This window comes from Eucalyptus grandis, chromosome 2 (genome assembly GCF_016545825.1).
Source record: "Eucalyptus grandis isolate ANBG69807.140 chromosome 2, ASM1654582v1, whole genome shotgun sequence".
Lineage (NCBI taxonomy): Eukaryota > Viridiplantae > Streptophyta > Magnoliopsida > Myrtales > Myrtaceae > Eucalyptus > Eucalyptus grandis.
Window position 1 is genome coordinate 6,210,057 of NC_052613.1, and position 20,059 is coordinate 6,230,115.

The window sequence follows — 20,059 nt, forward strand, 5'->3', positions numbered from 1 at the left end:
AAATATATTAGCTTCTAATTTTTGTTCCAAATCTATTTTTGAAACAAATTTCTATTCTAAAATTAGAAAATGAAATTGCGTTTTTAAACGAATTTATATTTCAAACATGCTCCTAAAATAGAAGAACAAAGAAATAGAAAAACAAAATTTTATTATGCGCGCTCTCATAAGTTCCCGTTATTTTAAACAAAAAGACAAACTTTCTGCCGTCCTATTGAGTCCGACGGCCCTTTCCTCGCCCTTCCATGAAGTCCAGCTTTGATTGTCTTTGAAATTGCAGAGCGATGGAATCGCGGGGCAGTGGGCTGCCGGATGGTGAACGGTGTTTCTGGAGCTCTGCAGCGGAGCAGAGTCGGGGTCTGGACTTGGACAAAGGACGCAATCTCGGGGTCTCAAAGACGTAATCCGTCTGTCTCCTGTTGCGACTCGCTCGGCCCTCCGACGCCAAAGGGTACCTCGACGTAAATCTCTCATCTTTCTTGTGCTTTTGTGCCTTTGTTGCCTTTTGTGCCTTTTTTCAGTCACTCGCGATCGTACGGTGTTATTGTCAATTGGGATTCTCGCTTTTTGATTTTCTAAAATCGAATATCATATGGAGCATCTACGCATGTGCACTTGTTTTATTTGTAGGAAGAGGTTGGATATCCACGGTGAGTTGGACAACTAGTTTATGAATGATTTGTTCTTCGAAATAGCAGGCAACAGCTGGTTATCGAAGGAGTTATTTTCGTCTTAAGATCTCGACGAGCTGATAGATTTTACTTCGTTACTCGAGAGGCCTTGTCTGGAAATGTTCTCGTCCTCACAGGAGAAGGAGATCTGGGAAAAGAAGAAAGAGGAGATCGAGGAAGCTGAGCGGATCAAACGAAACAAAGCGGTCACGATCTTTGACTTGGTTCATCGCAAGTTAAGTACATTCTTTTCAGGAAGTTTAATGAATCTGTCTAATTACACATGACTTTAATCTCACGACTTCCCTCGTCTAGAAAACAAAGGAAAAACGAGGTGGGTATGTCTGAGTTTTGCTATGCATACCAGCAGCACAAACATAGTGAGAGCCCTTCAGATTGTTGTGCTCTGTTTTGCATGACACTCAGCATTTTTGTGGATTTACATCTCAATGGCTGGCAGCTGGTATTGGTGAATGATGAGTTCTGATGGAAAGTTTAGTTATGCGTTTCGTGTGCACTGAAAATTAGCTGCAAAGCAAAATTAATGATCACTACTATCCAGTGATCAGAGGGAAAGCTTCCTATGTTCTTTAACTGCTTATAGTATCATTCACGGATGTTCAATTCTTGTCACATCCGCAGTTTCCAGGCTAGCATGACGTGGAATGTGTGCAGGTCCTCTTCAATGAAGATCAAGTTTCAGAAATGGAACCGAGGAGTAGTGTATAAAACCTTCGGACGAGAGGGAAGTGAAACAGAGAAAACCGGACCCAGCCCTTAGAATCCAACTAGTTTTTTATAGATCTAGGCCCCACGAAGGATAAGGCTAGGTGCCGAACAAGAGTCTCAAGAGCGGATTATGCTGGAAATCCCCGGGAGGATGCAGCAAGAGAGAAACGAGTCGAAACGCTTCATGGTTGATGACCATTTTGGAATGACCTCAAATGGGAAGTCTTAGCATCGACATCAGTGAGCAGGGGATACGCACGAATCCCAAGATTATTTTAGTGAAAAACACCATTATCTGAACCCGATTTTGTAAGAATTCCAATTGAGGCATTTAACTGCTCAATCAATTCTTGGAGACCGACTCTGTGCCTCCTTTCCAGCTGAAAAAGCAATACGAACCATGGGGTTGCATACCAATGCAATGCATGATCGGTAACCAAGTTAAGAGGAAAACTTGCAAAACCTCACAAATTAAAGACACGTAAAGTACAAACTATTTCTTCCACACGGTAACTGAAAAATTCAAATATCCAGAGAATACAACTTTTTAACAAAGAAATACACATAAACCCACAACGAAAATTAAAGCATTTTGCCAAAGTAATAGTCTAGGAAAGAAACGTCCAGTGGATGGGCGGATTTGTAAGAAGCCAGAGTCTTCTGAAAAAAAAAAATGCAAAAACACAATATCGTGAGAATTAAACCTTGTTTAAATTAACAGAATAAAACAGCTGAGATGATTTCTGGAAATGCAAAAGTGTTCAATAAAACCACATAAAATTACTTAAAATAAGTGTTTAATGCAAATGAAGCACTCACTATATAGCATAACTATAAATTGTTCGGACCAATTAATCATAAATCATGAGCTTGATTAAGGGATCGGATAAATTTGTCCCAGTGCTTAACTCTTGTGGTCTAAAATAGGTGATGATTCAAAGTTTCTCCATCTATCTTCTCTGATTGAAGAAGTTTAAGTTGGCGAGACATGTGAGTGTTGAAAATTATTCAAGTTGAACATTATCTGAAAGCAATCATAGATGATTTTTTTTCTTCCTTAAATATAGAATGCAAATGTTATAGACCATCAAGGACCAGTAGAAGATTCAGCTCCAAGGATAGGAGAGGAGAGGAAAATAGACACAACAGAGAAGGTGGTTTGTGTAACCGGAGGGGCTGGTTACGTAGCATCATGGCTCATCAACTTTATAGCTTCACTTAAAGGGGCTATACAGTCAAAGCGACCATCCGCGACACCAGTAAGTTCATCGTTTCATCTTCATGTCTTGTTCTTAATTTTTTTTTTGGGATTCTCGGGTGGTGCACTCTATTCTTAGAGTATGATACAGTTTCTTAGTTGAATCATTCCGATGCATAGACTTTCTACCAGATTCCGTTTTTATCAGAAAGTGTGCTTTTCTAATCGTCTCTTCCCATTTGGATTCACTCGCATATGCGTGTATGTATTTGGAAGTGCATAACTGCATTTGTACGCATATACTGATTTGTCTATGTGCTTTTGGAGCTCTGGCAATTTAACATGTTGAGTTCACTGCCTAAAGAATTAATCCCTTGCAATATTTGAATCCATTATTTCTTAATCCTGGTTTTTATAGATGTGGATATGTTGCAACTCAAGTCAAGATCAAGTACTAGCATGTTTCATGATTCATAACTTGATTTCATTCTATATGAAGGGACTTAGATTGTGATCTATCAGATCTAATTCATTCTGGTATGTGCATATAAGCAGATGATTCACGGAGGCACAACATCTTCTGGCACTTGAAGGGGCCAAGGAGAGCTGCATTTGTTTAAAGCAGATTTGCTAGAAGAAGGGTCCTTTGACTCGATAGTCGATGGGTGCGGAGCTGTTTTCATACAGCATCACCTGTGGTTTTCTCAGCTTCGGATCCCCAGGTGTCTGCACATATCAGTTCCTTCCGCTTTGTACTGTAGATTCATATGATAGGTGATCCGATATTACTCGGATGATTTGGCAAATCGTACTGATGACCTCCTTCATGTTGCAGGCTGAAATAGTGGATCCAGCAGTCAGAGGCACCTTAAACGTTCTCAAATCATGTGCAAAAGTCCCTTCTATCAAGCGGGTGGTTGTGACCTCCTCCATGGCTGCAGTAGTGCTCAATGGAAAACCTCTGACCTCTGGTGTGGTGGTTGATGAAACATGGTTCTCGGATCCGGTTTTCTGCGAGGAATCAAGGTAGTAAGATGGTTTTTCTTGATATTGTTGGTCTCTTTGCTTGGTCCGTTGTCTGTCAGTTCGTTCATCACATTGTTGTGGCTCTGATATTTTCAGCTTTGGTATATGCTCTCAAAACCTTGGCGGAGAAGGCTGCTTGGGAATTTGCTAAAGAGAAGAGGATCGACCTGGTCGTGATGAACCCAGGACATGTGATTGGCCCTCTTTGCAGCCTACAGTCAATCTGTCGGTGGAATTGATATTGAACTTTGTCAACGGTATTACTTGATGGTTTCTATGTCACACGAACTATTTTCCATGAAATGATTCTTTCTTCACACATCATGTCAGCATTTGGCATCTCTTTTAAATTCTGAGATTGACCAGGGAGGATTGATTCAATGTCATAATTGCATAATTAGATGCAATCCATTTCCATGTGCAAGAAGAAACACGGTTGCTCAAGGAAATTGATTTTCCATCAAAAATAGTGCCAGCAATGGGACTAATCGAGACGTATGATGTAGGAACTAAAGAATTTCCCAATGCATCCTACGGATTTGTTGATGTCCGAGACGTCGCGAGCACATATTCAAGCTCTTGAAAACTCTTCAGCCAGCGGCAGATATTGCATAGTTGGAGGAGTAATGCACCGTCCTGACATGTCAAAGATCTTGCACCATCTCTATCCCACATTGCGCCTCCCAAAAAGTAAGTTCCCGTTTTTGTTCAACTCCATAGATTAAAAGTTGACTTTTTTCTCTTAAGAGCAAGTCGAGAAATGTTCTTATGTCGAGCATATACACTATTGTTAACCGATGCACGAATCATGTGTTTTGAACACATATGTGAAGACGACAAGCCTGCTGTGGTGGCTCATCGGATATCTAGGGAAAAAGTAGAAGGTTTGGGTGTGAATTTCATACCTCTGGAGGTTAGCATAAAAGAAACTGTTGTCAAGGAGAAAGGTTTCCTCTCTTTTGAGCTTTTTCTTCAAGGTCGGCCTAAGCGACATCGTTGGGAGCCTTAAGGTCGAAGGCGGAATCTCTATTTGAGCTAGCTTTCTTGATTGATGACGGCCTCATAGCATACTTAAAAGGTTATTGATAATGTATTGTATATTTCATCTAGTTATCATGGTCGAACCATATATGGTCTCTTGTACTCTTGTTGAATAAAGCTTTCCATCTCTAAACTTGACGAGATGATGCAATGCTGAATGTCTATCTTATAGTCATTGTATGCAAATTTGTTTTAATATTCAATAACAATAGCATGATAATTGAGTGTGATAATATTGAAAATATTTTATTGGAAAAATCAAGAGAATTGAAGGGCTCAATATATCCAAGAAAAGGTCCAGCAAAAAAAAAAACATAAATTAAGGGATCAAATATCGTTTATCCCAAATTAAGAATTAGATAAGTACAACTAGTTGATACTTCCTATAAATATAAAAGAAAATTTTAAATTAATATCTCAAAGCTTAAAGTAAAGCTACTCATATTGTCCAAAAAAAAAAAAAAGTAAAGCTACTCATGAGGAGCTGGAAGAGTTCCTCTTGAACTTGGGCGCTGCTTAGGATTACTGAAGCAATACGAACCTTTTGGCTCAAAGAAAAGTCGAAACGAAATGTAATTGTGCAGTAATGTCGAGAAAATATTGGGTGGGTTTAACCCAACACGTAGGCAGTGGGTTAAACCACTGAGCAATCGACGCGTGGCTCCACGTAGGCGAGGATGTCAGGCGTTTAAAATTTGCGCGCGCCGCTCGTGGGCCCACCACTCTGACGCTCTCTCCCCTCTGCTCTCCTCTGCGACATGTCCACTCGTCCTCTCTCTCTTCTCTCTTTCTCTCTTTCCCCGTTCTCCCGTTCTCCGTTCCGTTTTGCGAGAGAACAAAATCGCAGGGCTTCTCTCCGAATGCTCTTCCCCTCCTCTGCTCTCTCTCCTCCGCTGGTTGCCTGCGACGCCGACGCCCTTTCCACCTCCCCGCCGACACCTCTGCTCTCTCTCCTCTGCTGGTTGCCCGCGACGCCGACGCCGACGCTCTCTCCTCCGCTGGTTGCCCGCGACGCCGACGCTGACGCCTCGCCGGCGCCCTTTCCACCTCCCGCTGACGCGTCTGCTCTCCTCCGCTGGTTGCCTCCGTCGCCGACGCCCTTCGTCGGTTGCCTCCGTCGCCCCCAACTCCGATGCGGACGCCGACGCCGACGTCCGTCGACGCCTCCGTCCACCCTCCGCCTCCGCCCCCGAGGCCGTCGCCGACGCGCTGCGCCTCCCTCTCGCGACCTCTGCTCCGCTCTCTCCCTCTTTCCTCTGCGGGCACCCGCTGGCTAACCCCGACGCCGACGAACCCCTGATCGCGTTTTGGCCTCCCTCTCCGCGAACGAAGGTCGCTCTCTCCTCTCTTTTCCTCCGCGAATCGCCCCTGCTCTGAACGCGGACGCCGTTGCCTCCCGCCGTCGCCTTCCCAAGCCCCACCGATAGGCACCCCATTAGCGACTCCCGTACGTCGGAAGGTTCTTTTTTTTTTTTTTTGGATTCCACAGTAGAATTCATGTTAAGGTTTATAGTCGGATAAGGATGGAGCACATTTGCATTGGGATTCCACTCAGTAGAATTCAGAGGAAGATTCAGAAGGAAGCAGTAGACCTTGTTTTATTCAATAAGCAAATCTGTTGGTTTTCTGGACAAAGAACTTGCTGCTAGTGGGTTTACTAGAAAAGAGCAAGATGATATGGACAAGGTATAGTGATTCACGATGATTTGCAAATCGTTAACATTGTGTTGTCCAACTGCTTAATTTGGTGTTAGACCTAGTGGCTGACACCATAATTGATTATTCTGGTTCATGCTTGGACCCTTAGGAGTGTGCCTATTTAGTCTTATTCCTTCCATGGATTTTACTCTTTGTCATTCTTGGCTTCTGTCAGCTCCTTTTCTCACGATCATCTTCATTCTCTTGCATCTGAAAGCCAAAATAATATCTGGCCAATTGCCTGCATTGTGGTTCCTGGCTTTGCATGTTTGGTCCTTGATTGGAAGTGGAAGTGGAAGTGGAAGTACTTTGGTAGTATTTTAATTTTTTTGTTTTCTGTTTTCTTGGAAGCGTGTGAATGAAAATGAAAATTCTCTAACGAGATGAAAAATGGGAGTATATGCTTGTATTCCATCAAAGCTGTAAATAAATTTTCTTTTTCCTTCCAAAGATCTGTGCTTTTGTTAGAATGAATAAATACTGGATACCAAAATGTCATTTTCAGCTTTGAACTCTTTTTTCATTCATAACATGCTTTCCATTGTCGAAGATGGAGAAACTGGAACTTTTTCTAGGTTGCTTACTGTTGCTGGTTAACCATGTACTATGTGAGCTCAAGAACGTGTCAAGTGGAATTCAGGAAAATGAACCTTTTGTGCCGTTTCTCTACATCAACAAGGCTCTCAGTTAATTCTGTCATGTAGCATGGCACTTTGGATAAGAAAAACTCTAGAATGGGTTGTCGGGGGACTGTTCTATGCAATAATCTTATATTGCAGACTTGTACAGAAATCTGTAGATTGCATTTGTGGGGTGAAATTTTGAAGGAGCTAATGGAGCCTTCGAAAATGCGTGTTTTTATTTATGAGGTGAGAAAGAAGCGGGAAATACGATATTTTTTGGTGAGAACTGTGATGGGGGGCTATTTTAGTATTCTCTCGGAGCGTTCTCGTCATGCTTCGATGAATTTCTTGGTGGTAGTTTAGGTGAGTCAGGGAATGGCATCTGTTGCTGCTAGGGTTAGAAATGACACTTCTGATGTTTAAGTTTATAGATACATCTGCAGCAGGTATTGCTTTATCTCTTGTACGTCGTTTGTGGCAAGTATCTTGGGCCATTTGTAGGCCATCTTGCCTTCAAATGGTGCTGTTTTTCTCAATTTTTCTTGCTGTTGAGCATCTGCAGATATTGTAGGTCCGCCCTGTGGTGATTTTGTCACAATATAGAAGTGAATAAATAATTGCGTCGGTCAATGCAAGATGATATATTTCATTTGTTGTTGAAGTTTTTTATATGGACTTCTATGAAGAATTTGCAGTGCATGCTTACAATTAATATGTCTTCAGGCTTGGGTTTGGTAAAAGGAATTGAACTTTTTAGCGCTTTACTTTGGACATTGCTTCTTATCTACCTAGGCAGGTATGACTTAAATTCTCTCAACAGGATTTTGGCTTCTTCTTTTGTAGTGCAAGTGGCACAAAAGCCACTTTAAGTTGTTTAACAGGAAAAATGCTTTGATTGATTTCTCAGCTGACATTTATGTGCATTATGATGTGATTCTTATCTCAGTGTCTAGCGTGCTTCACATTCTTTGCAATTTCTCAAGCTCTCACCTCAAGAGTCTTCACAAGATCCCATCTACCATGTTCTGCTGCAGCATTCTAGCAAGTATGTTTGCACTCCATTTTATTGTATCATGATGCTATGTGCTCACAAGTTCTTGAAAGGCCAAGCAGTGCGTTTGCCATTATAGTTGGCTAACTGTATCCTGTGAACTTATCAGTGGAAATTAATCTGCATACTCTGATTTACTTTTGTTACTTGCTAGGTTCATTTAACCAAGTTTAGATATATTTGCAATATTCATCAGGATAGAATGCATGAAGATAATTATTACTCAAGACATTGTTCTTTTAAAAAGAAATCCCTACAGTTCTCATAAAGTTGAGGTATATGTATTATCCTATGTTCAGTTTACGAGAGCACACTTAACATGGGTGGTTTAGTATTCTGTCTAATGCTTCCATGATTGTTGAACAAGGAAATCCTAAGACTGTTGCATATGTTTTACATGAGTCAACCTGTAGATATGTTATGTTTCTGATAGTTTCAAGCCATACAAGTTTAGGAACCCATCATGGATAAGGTCATAGGTTTGATGAGTAGAGTTTTTTACGAATGCGGTTGAGATATAACTTCAGTCAGTATATTTACATTTGCTTTTCTGTTGGATACAGAGGAGGTGAAGTCCAAATGCTAGGGGATTACACATGCAGATCTATACCAGGTGAAAAGACTGTGTAAAAAGGATTGGTTCTTCTGTCTTTACATATCACAGTTGGCTCCCCAAATGGCGGACAAAATCATTGTTGATATAACAAGCTTAGTTTGAAAAAAGACTTACTATTTTTTGCCATGTAACTTTGATGTTTTCTGCCCTCAGCATGCAACATCTTCAAAAGCTGTATGCATGCATGGTGAAGCCCTTATTGGCATAACCACAAATTCTCTATTTTCAGATGCTTTAGGAGCAAATCTTTATCTATCTTATTTTTAGTTCTCTGGGAATTTAGTTCTCAGTTGCTTATAGGAAATCTCCACTCTGTCTAGTTCAACTGGTATTTTTCTTGGTTGTGGCCTGTTAGTTTTGAAATGTATGTCCATCTAATCTGAATATCAATTAGTAAGTTTCCAGAGGAATGATTTGAATGAGATAAGAAGCGCAGTGGAAAAAGAGGTATCGGAGCTAACTGACATTCAAATGTTGTACATCCCATCTAAATGTCAGTAAGTTTTCAGATTAAGAACTGCACAAAGCAAAATGGGCACGGTGCCTATTTCGCATGAGTCAGCTGTTGTGAACTCACTACAAAGAATGACTTGAGAGAGAAGTGCTGGGATTTGAACTCTTGATCTGTCATATGAAACAGTGCTAGAATATCCAGCCTAAAAGTTTAAGCTGTGATGTGGACAGAGACAACATGTATATAAAGAAAAACTGAGCCATTAGGTGAGAGACTATATGTGTATGAGACTCATTATGACCATGTTTTCAGGGGATGTTTGATTATATTAAAAACAATATTACTACTCATGCTTTCACATGATATTTTATATCTGCAACTCACTGTAGCTGATGGAAAGGAGGCTCAAATGAAAGGAGGCCTTCAACCGCTTGGTTAGCTTATCGATTTGTGATATTCACGTTTAACAATCCACTGCCTATCCATACCTTACCATAGCTCTAAATCCATAGGAGATATTTCATGCGTTATAATTCTCTTATTGGTGAAATACACACATTTTGCTTAAAGGGTATTCGAAATTTTTCTAAACTTGTCATTGCTGGATGTAGGTCCTCACATCTAAGGGACATCTTTTACAGGATGGGTCTCTCGGACAGGACATAGTGGCCTTATCAGGGGCTCATACACTGGTAATTTCTATTTCTGCTTGGATTTACATTCAAGGTCAGCTGGGGATGCGTAACCACACTTGTTATTTTTTTATTCTTGTGTCTAGGGAAGGGCACACTAGGAAAGATCTGGATTTGATGGTCCTTGGACTCAGGAACCCCTTAAGTTTGATAATTCCTATTTTGTGTAAGATTTCATCTTTTCACTGGATGCATTTCTAAGTTTCGGCTGGAGCATTATAGAGCCAGATACTAATTGATCATTTTGATACAGCGAGTTGTTGAAAGGGAAGCAGAGGGGCTGCTGAAACTGCCAACTGACAAGGCATTGCTGGAAAATCCTGCATTTCGCCCTTATGTTGAGTTGTATGCGAAGGTAAATAAGCTTTTCGAGTGGTCTGTGACTCCATCGATAAATCTATAAAATTGAATTGCAGTTATATGGTTTCCTTTTGTAAATTTGTTTTTGATGAAACTACCCCGCCCACACCACTATTTCGTTTCCTTATGCTCATGGTCTATAACCCTTTGATGCTACTGTCTTGGTTTTGCCGAGAATGAAAAAGAGATGGAAAAGTGTTTTCATGGAATTTATGCTGTGTAGGCTTGTGATGCTTAAAAGTAAGCATTCAGTCTCTTCCATCACTATCTTCTATGTAGAGACCAGGAAATATTCATGATGAGATCGCACATCAAATGTTGGGTAGATACATACATGTGTTGGGATGGATATATTATGTGGTTCCCTGAAACCTCTAGGCTAGAGCATCATCTTTGTGCTACTGGGAACACCTGATTTGATATTTGAATTGGTTGTTGTTCCCTGGCACTCTCTCATAGTGGTTGGCACGACCTTGAAAAGAGACAAACGGACAATTTGATACCGTGCTTCTTTTCCTCCTCGTTTTCTTTTGCTATGCTCTTCTTTCCCTAATGTTGTCAAGCATGTGGTAGGATGAGGATGCAATTTTCAGAGATTATGCAATCTTGCATAAACTCTCTGAACTGGGGTTCACGCCAAGTTCTTCAGGCAGCAAGACAGTAGCGAATGGTGCCATATTGGCAGAAGGTGCTGTTGGAGTGGCAGTGGCTGCGGCTGTGGTGATCTTGAGCTAGCGCAAGAAAATGAAGCGAATGCTGTTCTCTGATTTCCCTTTGTACCTAGCATATATTTTGGCGCTTAGTGCTGCCACCCATATATCTTCATCACAATAATGGTCAAATCATTGCCGGTGCTTGGATGGAACAAACCAGCAAACTCTTTGAAAGTCACAGGAAAAATCTATGCCCATTTTCAACACATCTTTTGTTGCGTGATACTACCTTTTCCAGTTGGTTAGTAGTTAAACATGCTGCTTTGAGTGAGTTGCAATATGCGTATGACGCCTGGTAATATGCATTTATGCGATGCTTGCCCAACTTCAATCCTTCGAGCAAATTTCTCAACCTAAGAAAAATGTTTAGCTGGATCAAGATTTCTTCCCATGTGCAGGAGATGATTATTAAGAATCTGGGACGTGTGATGCACCTTTTCCGTCATTGAACAGAGAACATTTTCACCACTTGGAATCTTTCATTGGTGGTTTGTTCTTCAACGCACAGTAGTGTTTTAACTTTGGTTGAAGAACCACTCTAGCCCTTTCCATCTTTTTCGAATTCTCCTCTCAGCTTGTGGATGGCTGTATTGTTTCGTCTTGCTTCAACGGGGAATCAAGTCAGAGACGTGGTTTCGACCTCTCGTGAAGAAGTATGGGACACTGAACCTCTTAATTGACACAATGGCTCTGGTAATTTGGACATCGCTTCTGATTTGAAAACAAATAATTCTGTCAGTGAATTAAGAAGATTAACATGAAAAAAGAATAACGAACTTTCAAATTAAAATGAAAAGCATACACTATCGGTTCAACACATCTGGGGAAGAAGGAGCGCGCTAGGATTCCTCTGGGTTAAAAGCCAGTATTCGAGCAAGGAGGAGCCTCCTCATTGCACTGGGGTCTAACTTTGGTTGAAGATCCAGTCTCGCCATTTCATCTTTCTCTCCTCTCAGCTTGTAGATGGCTGCATTGTTTCATCTGCTAACGGGAAATCAAGTCAGAGGCGAGGTTTCGACCTCTCGTGATGTCGTATGGGACGTGTGCGCCTCTCATTGACACAATGGCTCTGGTAATTTGGACATTGCTTCTGATTTGAAAACTAATTATTCTGCAAGTGAACTGTGGAGATTAACATGAAAAGGGGTAATGAATTGGCAAACCAAAATGAAAAGCACGCACTATCTAGTTCAACACATCTGGGAAAAGGAGCGCCCTAGTTTGGCTTTAGTCGAAGGTAATTGTTGAATGGGAATAAGAGGGGCTGCTGAAACTGCCGACTGACGAGGCATTGTCGAAAGATCCTGCATTTCGCTCTTATGTAGAGTTGTATGCCAAAGGTAATATAAGGCTTTTCGCGTGGTCTGGAAATGAAATGAAAGTGTGCACGCATACACATGGAGGCATGCGCCTGCTTATGTATGAAAATGAAAGCGTGCGCGCATACACATGGAGGCATGCGCCTGCTTATGTACATACGCATGTATACTCAATTACCATAATAGCACCGTACAACAAACCAGAAACTCTTTTTTTTCCGTGTAACTACAGAAATAAGAAACAGTAACAGGAGATACATATCTATGCATCTATTGGCTATAATTTCAAGATGTCAAAATCAGCTCCTTTACGACAAAATGACAGCATGAAGCAAATTCAAGTGCAAGGAAATATAAACCAGATCCTCACTTCTAAACGTTTCAGATTAAATTGAAGGCAACCCTTGCTTGCAGCGGCCAATTCCATCAGCTCCAGCTGTTCATCCTCCATAAGCTCCATGGATTCCTTGGCAATTCTGCGAGCAGTGGCCTTCTCCACTGTAGCTTTTCGTCTCTCTGCTTCTTTTTCTCGATGAAGCTCTTCTTTTGTCTCTTTTTCTCCTTCCAAACAAAAAACCAGAGAGTTGGTAAAGAAAAGAGAAAAGAAGAGATGCTGCTTAACCAATCAAATAAAGCAAAAGAAACTAACTAGTTAAAATGCAATATCAAGCTCAAATACTTACCTTAATAGATTTTCTGTAAATACTTCTCCCGTCGCTCTGATTCTCGCCTTTGCTCACGTAGCAATCTCTCCTCCTCTCTCTGCTGTTCACGCATCAACCTTTCTTCTTCCTTCCTTCTTTCACGATCAAATCTTTCCATCTCTTTCCTCATTCGTTCCTCAGACTGCAATAGAAAAATACAGGATAATCAGTACATGCCAAAGTTTTCTCCACAAAGCTTACATATCCTTAACAGTCAGCACAACTCTTCAAAAAGATTGAAACCTTTGGAAGATGACTACATCAAGGAAATAGCAGCAAATAACAAATTAATTGCACACAATCTCCATATGACAAGTAATGACCAACATATTAGAAGAGTTCCTCTTTTTGTACAAAATTGCATGTGTGGCTTTTCTTTTGATATGGTAACTGACTATTACATAAACATCATTACAGTAACTGACTATTACATATTCTGCAGCAAAATAGCCACCTATCTATACTTCCAATACACAAAAATCTCCTTTATCTTCCCTAGCGAAATATGCTATAATACGAAGTCTTAACTCACACCTTCCTCCAGCCCCTACATGCTGCTGAATTCTTCCAAGTGCACTACCGGGAGCTTAATTGTTTTTTGAATTTTGGAATTGTGAGATGACCTTCCACCTTTGTCCCTTGTAAGAATTTCTAGAAGCAATGGTCTTCCCTCCTCTATGAACAGCAGCAATTGCTCGCCGTCTCTGCTTGTTCAGGCGCTTTACCAACTCAGCATCATTCGCATTCTCTTCACTTTCATCCTGCACTAGGTGGAAAAGAAACTCTCATTACTGAAGCTAACGAGAAAGAGCAATAAACAACGATAAGTGATGACTATGGAAAACTTCTTTAAAAATTTAAGTCACTTTTCATTTTCAATAAACTACAGTGAGTCATGACTCACTGATAAACATGTGAAAAAGCACCAATCACAACAATTAGTAAACACTATGCTAGTCCATTATCCCCTCGAAAAAAAAACAGTTGACAGCAACACAATTACTCAACTAAAATTGCCTGTATTTATCAGCAAAAATTTCGAGAAGCAAATTTACGAATAGCTCATTTTTGTAGTTCAAACAAGACCAAATTTTGAGCTGCTAAATTCAAAAGACCTCAAGCCAGAAACTTACTTGAATTAGCCACTCCATCAGGCGCCATTAAATGGGATTTTAAAAGGAGAACATAGAGAGATAAGTTCATCTCACAGATAGCTGGCATCTCTCAAAAGCTTATTCATCATCGTTGTCTATGAAATTTGTCACAAGTACAGAGACTAAACACTTGAGTATAGTCAGAGGTTCTCAAACAAAGGAACCCAAGCCCAAAACTATCAAAATGGGCCTGAGCATCATAGAACACAACAAAGGTAGATCCAACTTCAGATATCTGCAAGCCAGAATGTCTTCAATGTGATTCATATTACTCAACCTTCATGCTTATGTTGATAATCAAAAGTGCTGCCACTATCCAAGACTACATAGCTATCTAATTAAAAAATTTCACCATATACTTACCTCATTGTATCCCTCACAACAAGGTTTGCTGAGTTGTCCTTCACATCTTTGTCTATTTTCTTTGATTTTCCTCCTCATTTCCTTCTACAATGTGCCCTGGCTGGTCCTTACAAATAGCAGGATTAGGATATAATACTGAGTGAGTCAGCACATTAGACTTTAAAATATATTTTAAGGGGATCTCAGCTGACTGCCAGAAGGCTAATACTGCATCCTCCAGTTAACCATCAGGAAACAAACCAGGAAATTCTCATAAACGAATATATAAAACATGACTTCATCTTATCCGGTGAAAAAGTCACTCAAGTGCTCAATAGTCTTAAAAGATCTGCTCGGTTTGAAAATAAAGCACAGCGAACAACATAGCTTCAGTAAAAAAGAGGAAATCTCATGCCCTGATGTTATAGGTTTCACAAAGTTTCAACAATGTTGATTTTCAGGCCTATCACAGCGAATGCTCTGATACTAGTACCTGATCCAGCAGATGCAAAAAGTCAACATCACTCATATTGTTTCATCCCTTCCAGCACTATCTTCTTCATCATCATAACATATATCCTGGTCCTTTTCTTCTTCGACGAACTATATCAAAGGAATCCAATAAGAAGGTTAATATCCATCATGGACAATGCACACCCATACTCAATCAATGACACGCTAGGGATGAACTTTCGATTAATGTGTCAACTAGTTGCACAAAAAATTCTCAGGAGCAACATGTAATTGGTTTCCAGAAAATTTGTATATGCTGTTTTCATTTACATTTTCAGAATGCGGCAGCTTCAAAACACGTTTGGAAAGACACTGGAAATATTTTACAACCTTACGACAATGGAAAGCATGTTATGAATGAAAAAAGAGTTCAAAGCTGAAAATGACATTTTTGGTGTATCAGTATTTATTCATTCTAACAAAAGCACAGATCTTTGAAGGAAAAAGAAAAATTCTATTTTAGCTTTGATGGAATACAAGCATATACTCCCATTTTTCATCCCGTTAGAGAATTTTCATTTTCATTCACACGTTTCCAAGAAAACAGAAAACAAAAATTAAAATACTACCAAAGTACTTCCACTTCCACTTCCACTTCCAATCAAGGACCAAACATGCAAAGCCAGGAACCACAATGCAGGCAATTGGCCAGATATTATTTTGGCTTTCAGATGCAAGAGAATGAAGATGATCGTGAGGAAAGGGAGCTGACAGAAGCCAAGAATGACAAAAGTAAAATCCATGGAAGGAATAAGACTAAATAGGCACACTCCTAAGTGGTCAAGCATGAACCAGAATAATCAATTATGGTGTCAGCCACTAGGTCTAACACCAAATTAAGCAGTTGGACAACACAATGTTAACGATTTGCAAATCATCGTGAATCACTATACCTTGTCCATATCATCTTGCTCTTTTCTAGTAAACCACTAGCAGCAAGTTCTTTGTCAGAAAACCAACAGATTTGCTTATTGAATAAAAACAAGGTCTACTGCTTCCTTCTGAATCTTCCTCTGAATTCTACTGAGTGGAATCTAATGCAAATGTGCTCCATCCTTATCCGACTATAAACCTTAACATGAATTCTACTGAGTGGAATCCAAAAGAAAAGAAAAAAACGAACCTCGGACGTACGGGAGTCGCCAATGGGGTGCCTACGGTGGGGCTTGGGAAGGCGACGGCGGGAGGCGACGGCATTGGCGTCGCGTTCAGGAGCAGGGGCGATTCGCGGAGGAAAGAGAGAGCGACCTTCGTTCGCGGAGAGAGGAGAGCAAAACGCAATCAGGGGTTCGTCGGCGTCAGGGTTAGCCAGCAAGGGCGCTCCGCAGAGGAAAGGAGAGAGCAGAGCAGAGATCGCGAGAGGGAGGCGAAAGGGCGTCGGCGACGGCTCGAGGGCGGAGGCGGAGGCGTCGACGTCGACGTCGCGTCGGCGTCCGCATCGGAGTTGGGGGCGACGGAGGCAACCGACGGAGGGCGTCGGCGACGTGGGCAGCCAGCGGAGGAGAGCAGACGCGTCAGCGGAGATGAAGGGCGTCGGCGTAGGCGGCGTCGGCGTCGCGGGCAACCAGCGGAGGAGAGCGTCGAGTCGCGTCGGCGTCGGCGGAGGTGGAAAGGGCGTCGGCGTCGCAGGCAACCAGCGGAGGAGAGAGAGCAGAGGAGGAAGAGCATTCGGAGAGAAGCCCTGCGATTTTGTTCTCTCGCAAAACGGAACGGAGAACAGGGAGAACAGGGAAAGAGAGAAGAGAGGAGAGAGAGGACGAGTGGACATGTCGCAGAGGAGAGCAGAGGGGAGAGAGCGTCAGAGTGGTGGGCCCACGAGCGGCGCGCGCAAATTTTAAACGCCTGACATCCTCGCCTACGTGGAGCCACGCGTCGATCGCTCAGTGGTTTAACCCACCGCCTACGTGTTGGGTTAAACCCACCCAATATTTTCTCATGTAATGTCACTCACGTACGTAATGAGCGAGTTGCGAGAAGCCGTCTGTCAGTCAACAAATGGGTTTGGATTACTTTTAAAGATTCAGTCCCGAACATCGGGCTCTTTATATGGAGTCCATCTGCTGCTTCGCCACGCACTCAGCACTCGTTCACTCTCTCCCCGAACCCCAGAGAGGAACCAGCGCGCGCGCGCGGAAACTCCCACACGGTTCAGGTGCCAAGAGCCCCGGAGAGATGAGCGGAGCAGAGAAGGTGGTGGGCGTGATCCGGAGGGTCGGGTTACATAGCTTCTTGGCTGGTCAAGCTCTTGCTCCTCCGTGGCTACACTGTTCGAGCCACTGTCGAGACCACATGAAAAGAGTTCCCTTTCTTTATACTCTCTCTCTCTCTCTCTCTGCTCTGCTCTTTTGACCTTCTTGGGTATTGTCAAGCTGTCGGAAGAAAAACAGAGCTGTTGAAATCTGATAACCCACATGAAGTTGTGTCCAAACCCTTTGCTAGAGTGAAACCATCAAAGCTATTTTTTTTTCTCTGAGAGATAGAAGGATCTTGGTAGCTTCATTAGTTTTGTGTTGTAGATTGCCCTCTAATCTATGTATCTATCCAATAAAGTTCAAATCTTTTGCATCCTGTTCGACTTTGTTGAAGAAGGGGCACGCTCAAACCATCGTCTAGATTCCGGATTCTTGATTTATTTATTTTCAGTATCACTTTTGCGCAAGTTTCTCCGGGAACAATACGGCTCTTCTTGTCCCGCCTATGCCCTTTCTGACTGTAGATGCTACTGATGTGTCGGTGAGGGTGCTTGCAAGTTTTAGAATTTCAATCAGTTAAATGGAGAATTTTTCTCATTCTTGTGCATGTGCAACAGCCGACCCAAAGAAGACAGGACACCTTCTGGCACTGGAGGGGGCAAGGAGAGGCTGCATTTATTCAAAGCAGAATTGCTGGAAGAAGGTCCTTTGACTTGGTAGTCGATGGATGCGAATGTGCTTTTCACACTGCATCGCCTGTTTTGTTCTCAGCTGCTGACCCCCAGGTGCTTGAATCTTGCCATGTTAATCATCCAACGTTGTCCTTGTTTTCCTAAATAAGTGGATAGCTCATGGACAAACCATTCCATTCCATGTGGAAGGGGATTTGCTTTTCTTCTGCCACAATGAGTTCAGTTTCGGTTTTCTGATACTTTATGAGAATTTTACCGAATGATTTCTTCTATTGCATGACTCAGGCTGAATTGATTGATCCTGCCCTAAAAGGCACCCTTAATGTTCTAAGATCATGCGCCAAAGCCTCTTCTATCAAGAGAGTAGTTGTGACGTCCTCTATGACTGCAGTTTTATTCAGTGCAAAACCTCTGACTTCGGGCGTTGTCATTGATGAGACTTGGCATTCAGATCCAGAATTTTGTGAGAAATCCAAGGTTTGTATATCAAAATTTCCTGACAATATTGCTGTTCATTTCTTTTACTTGTGAAATTTTACTGTTGAATTACATTCAGAGTTCCTGTTACACGGTGAAACTGGTAAAATGCTGATTCTGAGAGGAGTTGGGACATCAGGGAACATTTCTCTCTTAAATCACATAGCTTTCACTAGACACTTTTACGGATACCCAAACCAAGGAGTGCCTGTCTCATCACTTACAGTTGTTTGTGTTACTCTTGCAATTTGGCCTGGCGCCATGTTAGATGCTACATATGCTTATTGAATACAACAGTTTCTCTATACTTTACTTCCTGGAGGAGAACTACTTATCTTTCGTTTCTTTTAGCCAGTAATCTCCGAATGCCTTGGATGACATCCAATGAAGTCCATGCCATGGCAATGGCTATTATATGTGTTGAATGAGGCGAAACATTCTAACGGTCTCTTTGGCTTATCTATCTTCAGCTCTGGTATATGCTTTCAAAAACCTTAGCAGAGAAGGCAGCTTGGGAATTCACCAAAGAGAATGGAATTGACCTTGTCACGATAAACCCAGGATATGTGATCGGCCCTATCTTGCAGCCCACTGTTAATCTCACTGTGCAGACAATACTGAACTTCATTAATGGTATCACTATCATCTAGCCATAAATTATGTTTGTTATTGAATCTTTGCCATTTTATTTCAGAGCGTCTTCATCAAACATTTGTGCATGCTTGTTCTCATTACCCAAAGACAATCTCAAGGAGTAACTATAGAACCATGTATCTGATTGAAGACGATCTCAGTGGAGTCGTATGCCCTTAACCATACTTATGAGTTATGGGCGCATGTGTCTCAGAATGTCTTTTTGCATTGGTCCATGGAATAGCTATCTTTCTTTGCTAGTTAACTGAATTTGGCAACATGAGGTCCCAAGGCCCTTTCATTCTATCTACTGAATCTGTCTTTATGTATTTAAGGGTTTGCTTAATTGGCTGCACAGACACACTATTATAATCATTTCTGGTAGATTTCCGTGCGACATGGTTTTCAACTACTGGCAGTAGCAGCATTCGGTAGAAAGTTGTCTTGACGTTTGCACGGGAGTAATTGAGGCTTATCCTGCAGGAGCTCAAACATTTCCAAATACATGCTATAGATTTGTTGATGTCAGAGACGTCGCACTCGCACATATCCTAGCTTTTGAAAATCATTCAGCTCATGGAAGATATTGTGTAGTAGGCGAAGTCATACACTGCCATGACGCTTTGCAGATTCTCCGAAATCTCTACCCCACTTTGCACCTCCCCGAGAAGTAAGTTATCATTTTTCCTTAATTCTTATCTTCTGTCAGACTACTGTGCGTCCAAGAGATTATGGTTGTTTTCGTGATGGTGTAGATGCGAAGATGAGAAGCCTTTCTCGTCGAAGTATGAGATATCAAGAAAGAAGGCAGAAGCTCTGGGTGTCAACTTCACTCCATTGGAGGTGAGTCTGAGAGATACCGTTGAATGCCTCAAGGAAAAGGGATTCATCTCTATCTAGGCATTTGCTTAGAACAGCATATCACAAGCTTGCTAATAATGACTTGTGGACCTGTGGTCTGTCCTCAGCCTTTCAGCTCCTAAATCGTACAATTGTTCTGAATAATGTATCATTACCCACTTTTAGAGATTACTCTGCCAGTTTTCCCAGCTAATCTTAAGTTATTGATGTTTAGTTTCTCTGTCCAATTTGCCTGCCGAAAGCGACTCATCATATAGAACATCAGTAATAATCTTGAAGACTTTGTAAGCAATGTTGAAA

At 41.6% G+C, this 20,059-nt stretch overlaps 1 protein-coding gene, 1 long non-coding RNA gene and 1 pseudogene across 2 annotated transcripts; all 3 read left to right on the forward strand.

Moving 5' to 3' along the window:
- Positions 1–312: 312 nt before the first annotated feature.
- On the forward strand, positions 313–4,633 carry LOC104454633 (phenylacetaldehyde reductase). Its single transcript, XM_039306711.1, is given in 14 exon segments — positions 313–451; positions 631–650; positions 809–895; positions 2,468–2,617; positions 2,620–2,663; positions 3,151–3,200; positions 3,203–3,265; positions 3,268–3,320; positions 3,434–3,635; positions 3,721–3,825; positions 3,828–3,881; positions 4,131–4,185; positions 4,187–4,315; positions 4,450–4,633. Coding segments are annotated over 14 exon segments (1,335 nt in total).
- A 5,131-nt stretch (positions 4,634–9,764) lies between these two features.
- Positions 9,765–10,771, forward strand: LOC120290963. Its single transcript, XR_005548763.1, has 4 exons — positions 9,765–9,799; positions 9,886–9,965; positions 10,053–10,154; positions 10,733–10,771. It is a non-coding gene; the product is annotated as an uncharacterized LOC120290963 (long non-coding RNA).
- Positions 10,772–17,661: 6,890 nt separating this feature from the next.
- On the forward strand, positions 17,662–19,946 carry LOC120290962 (annotated as a pseudogene).
- Positions 19,947–20,059: the final 113 nt, after the last annotated feature.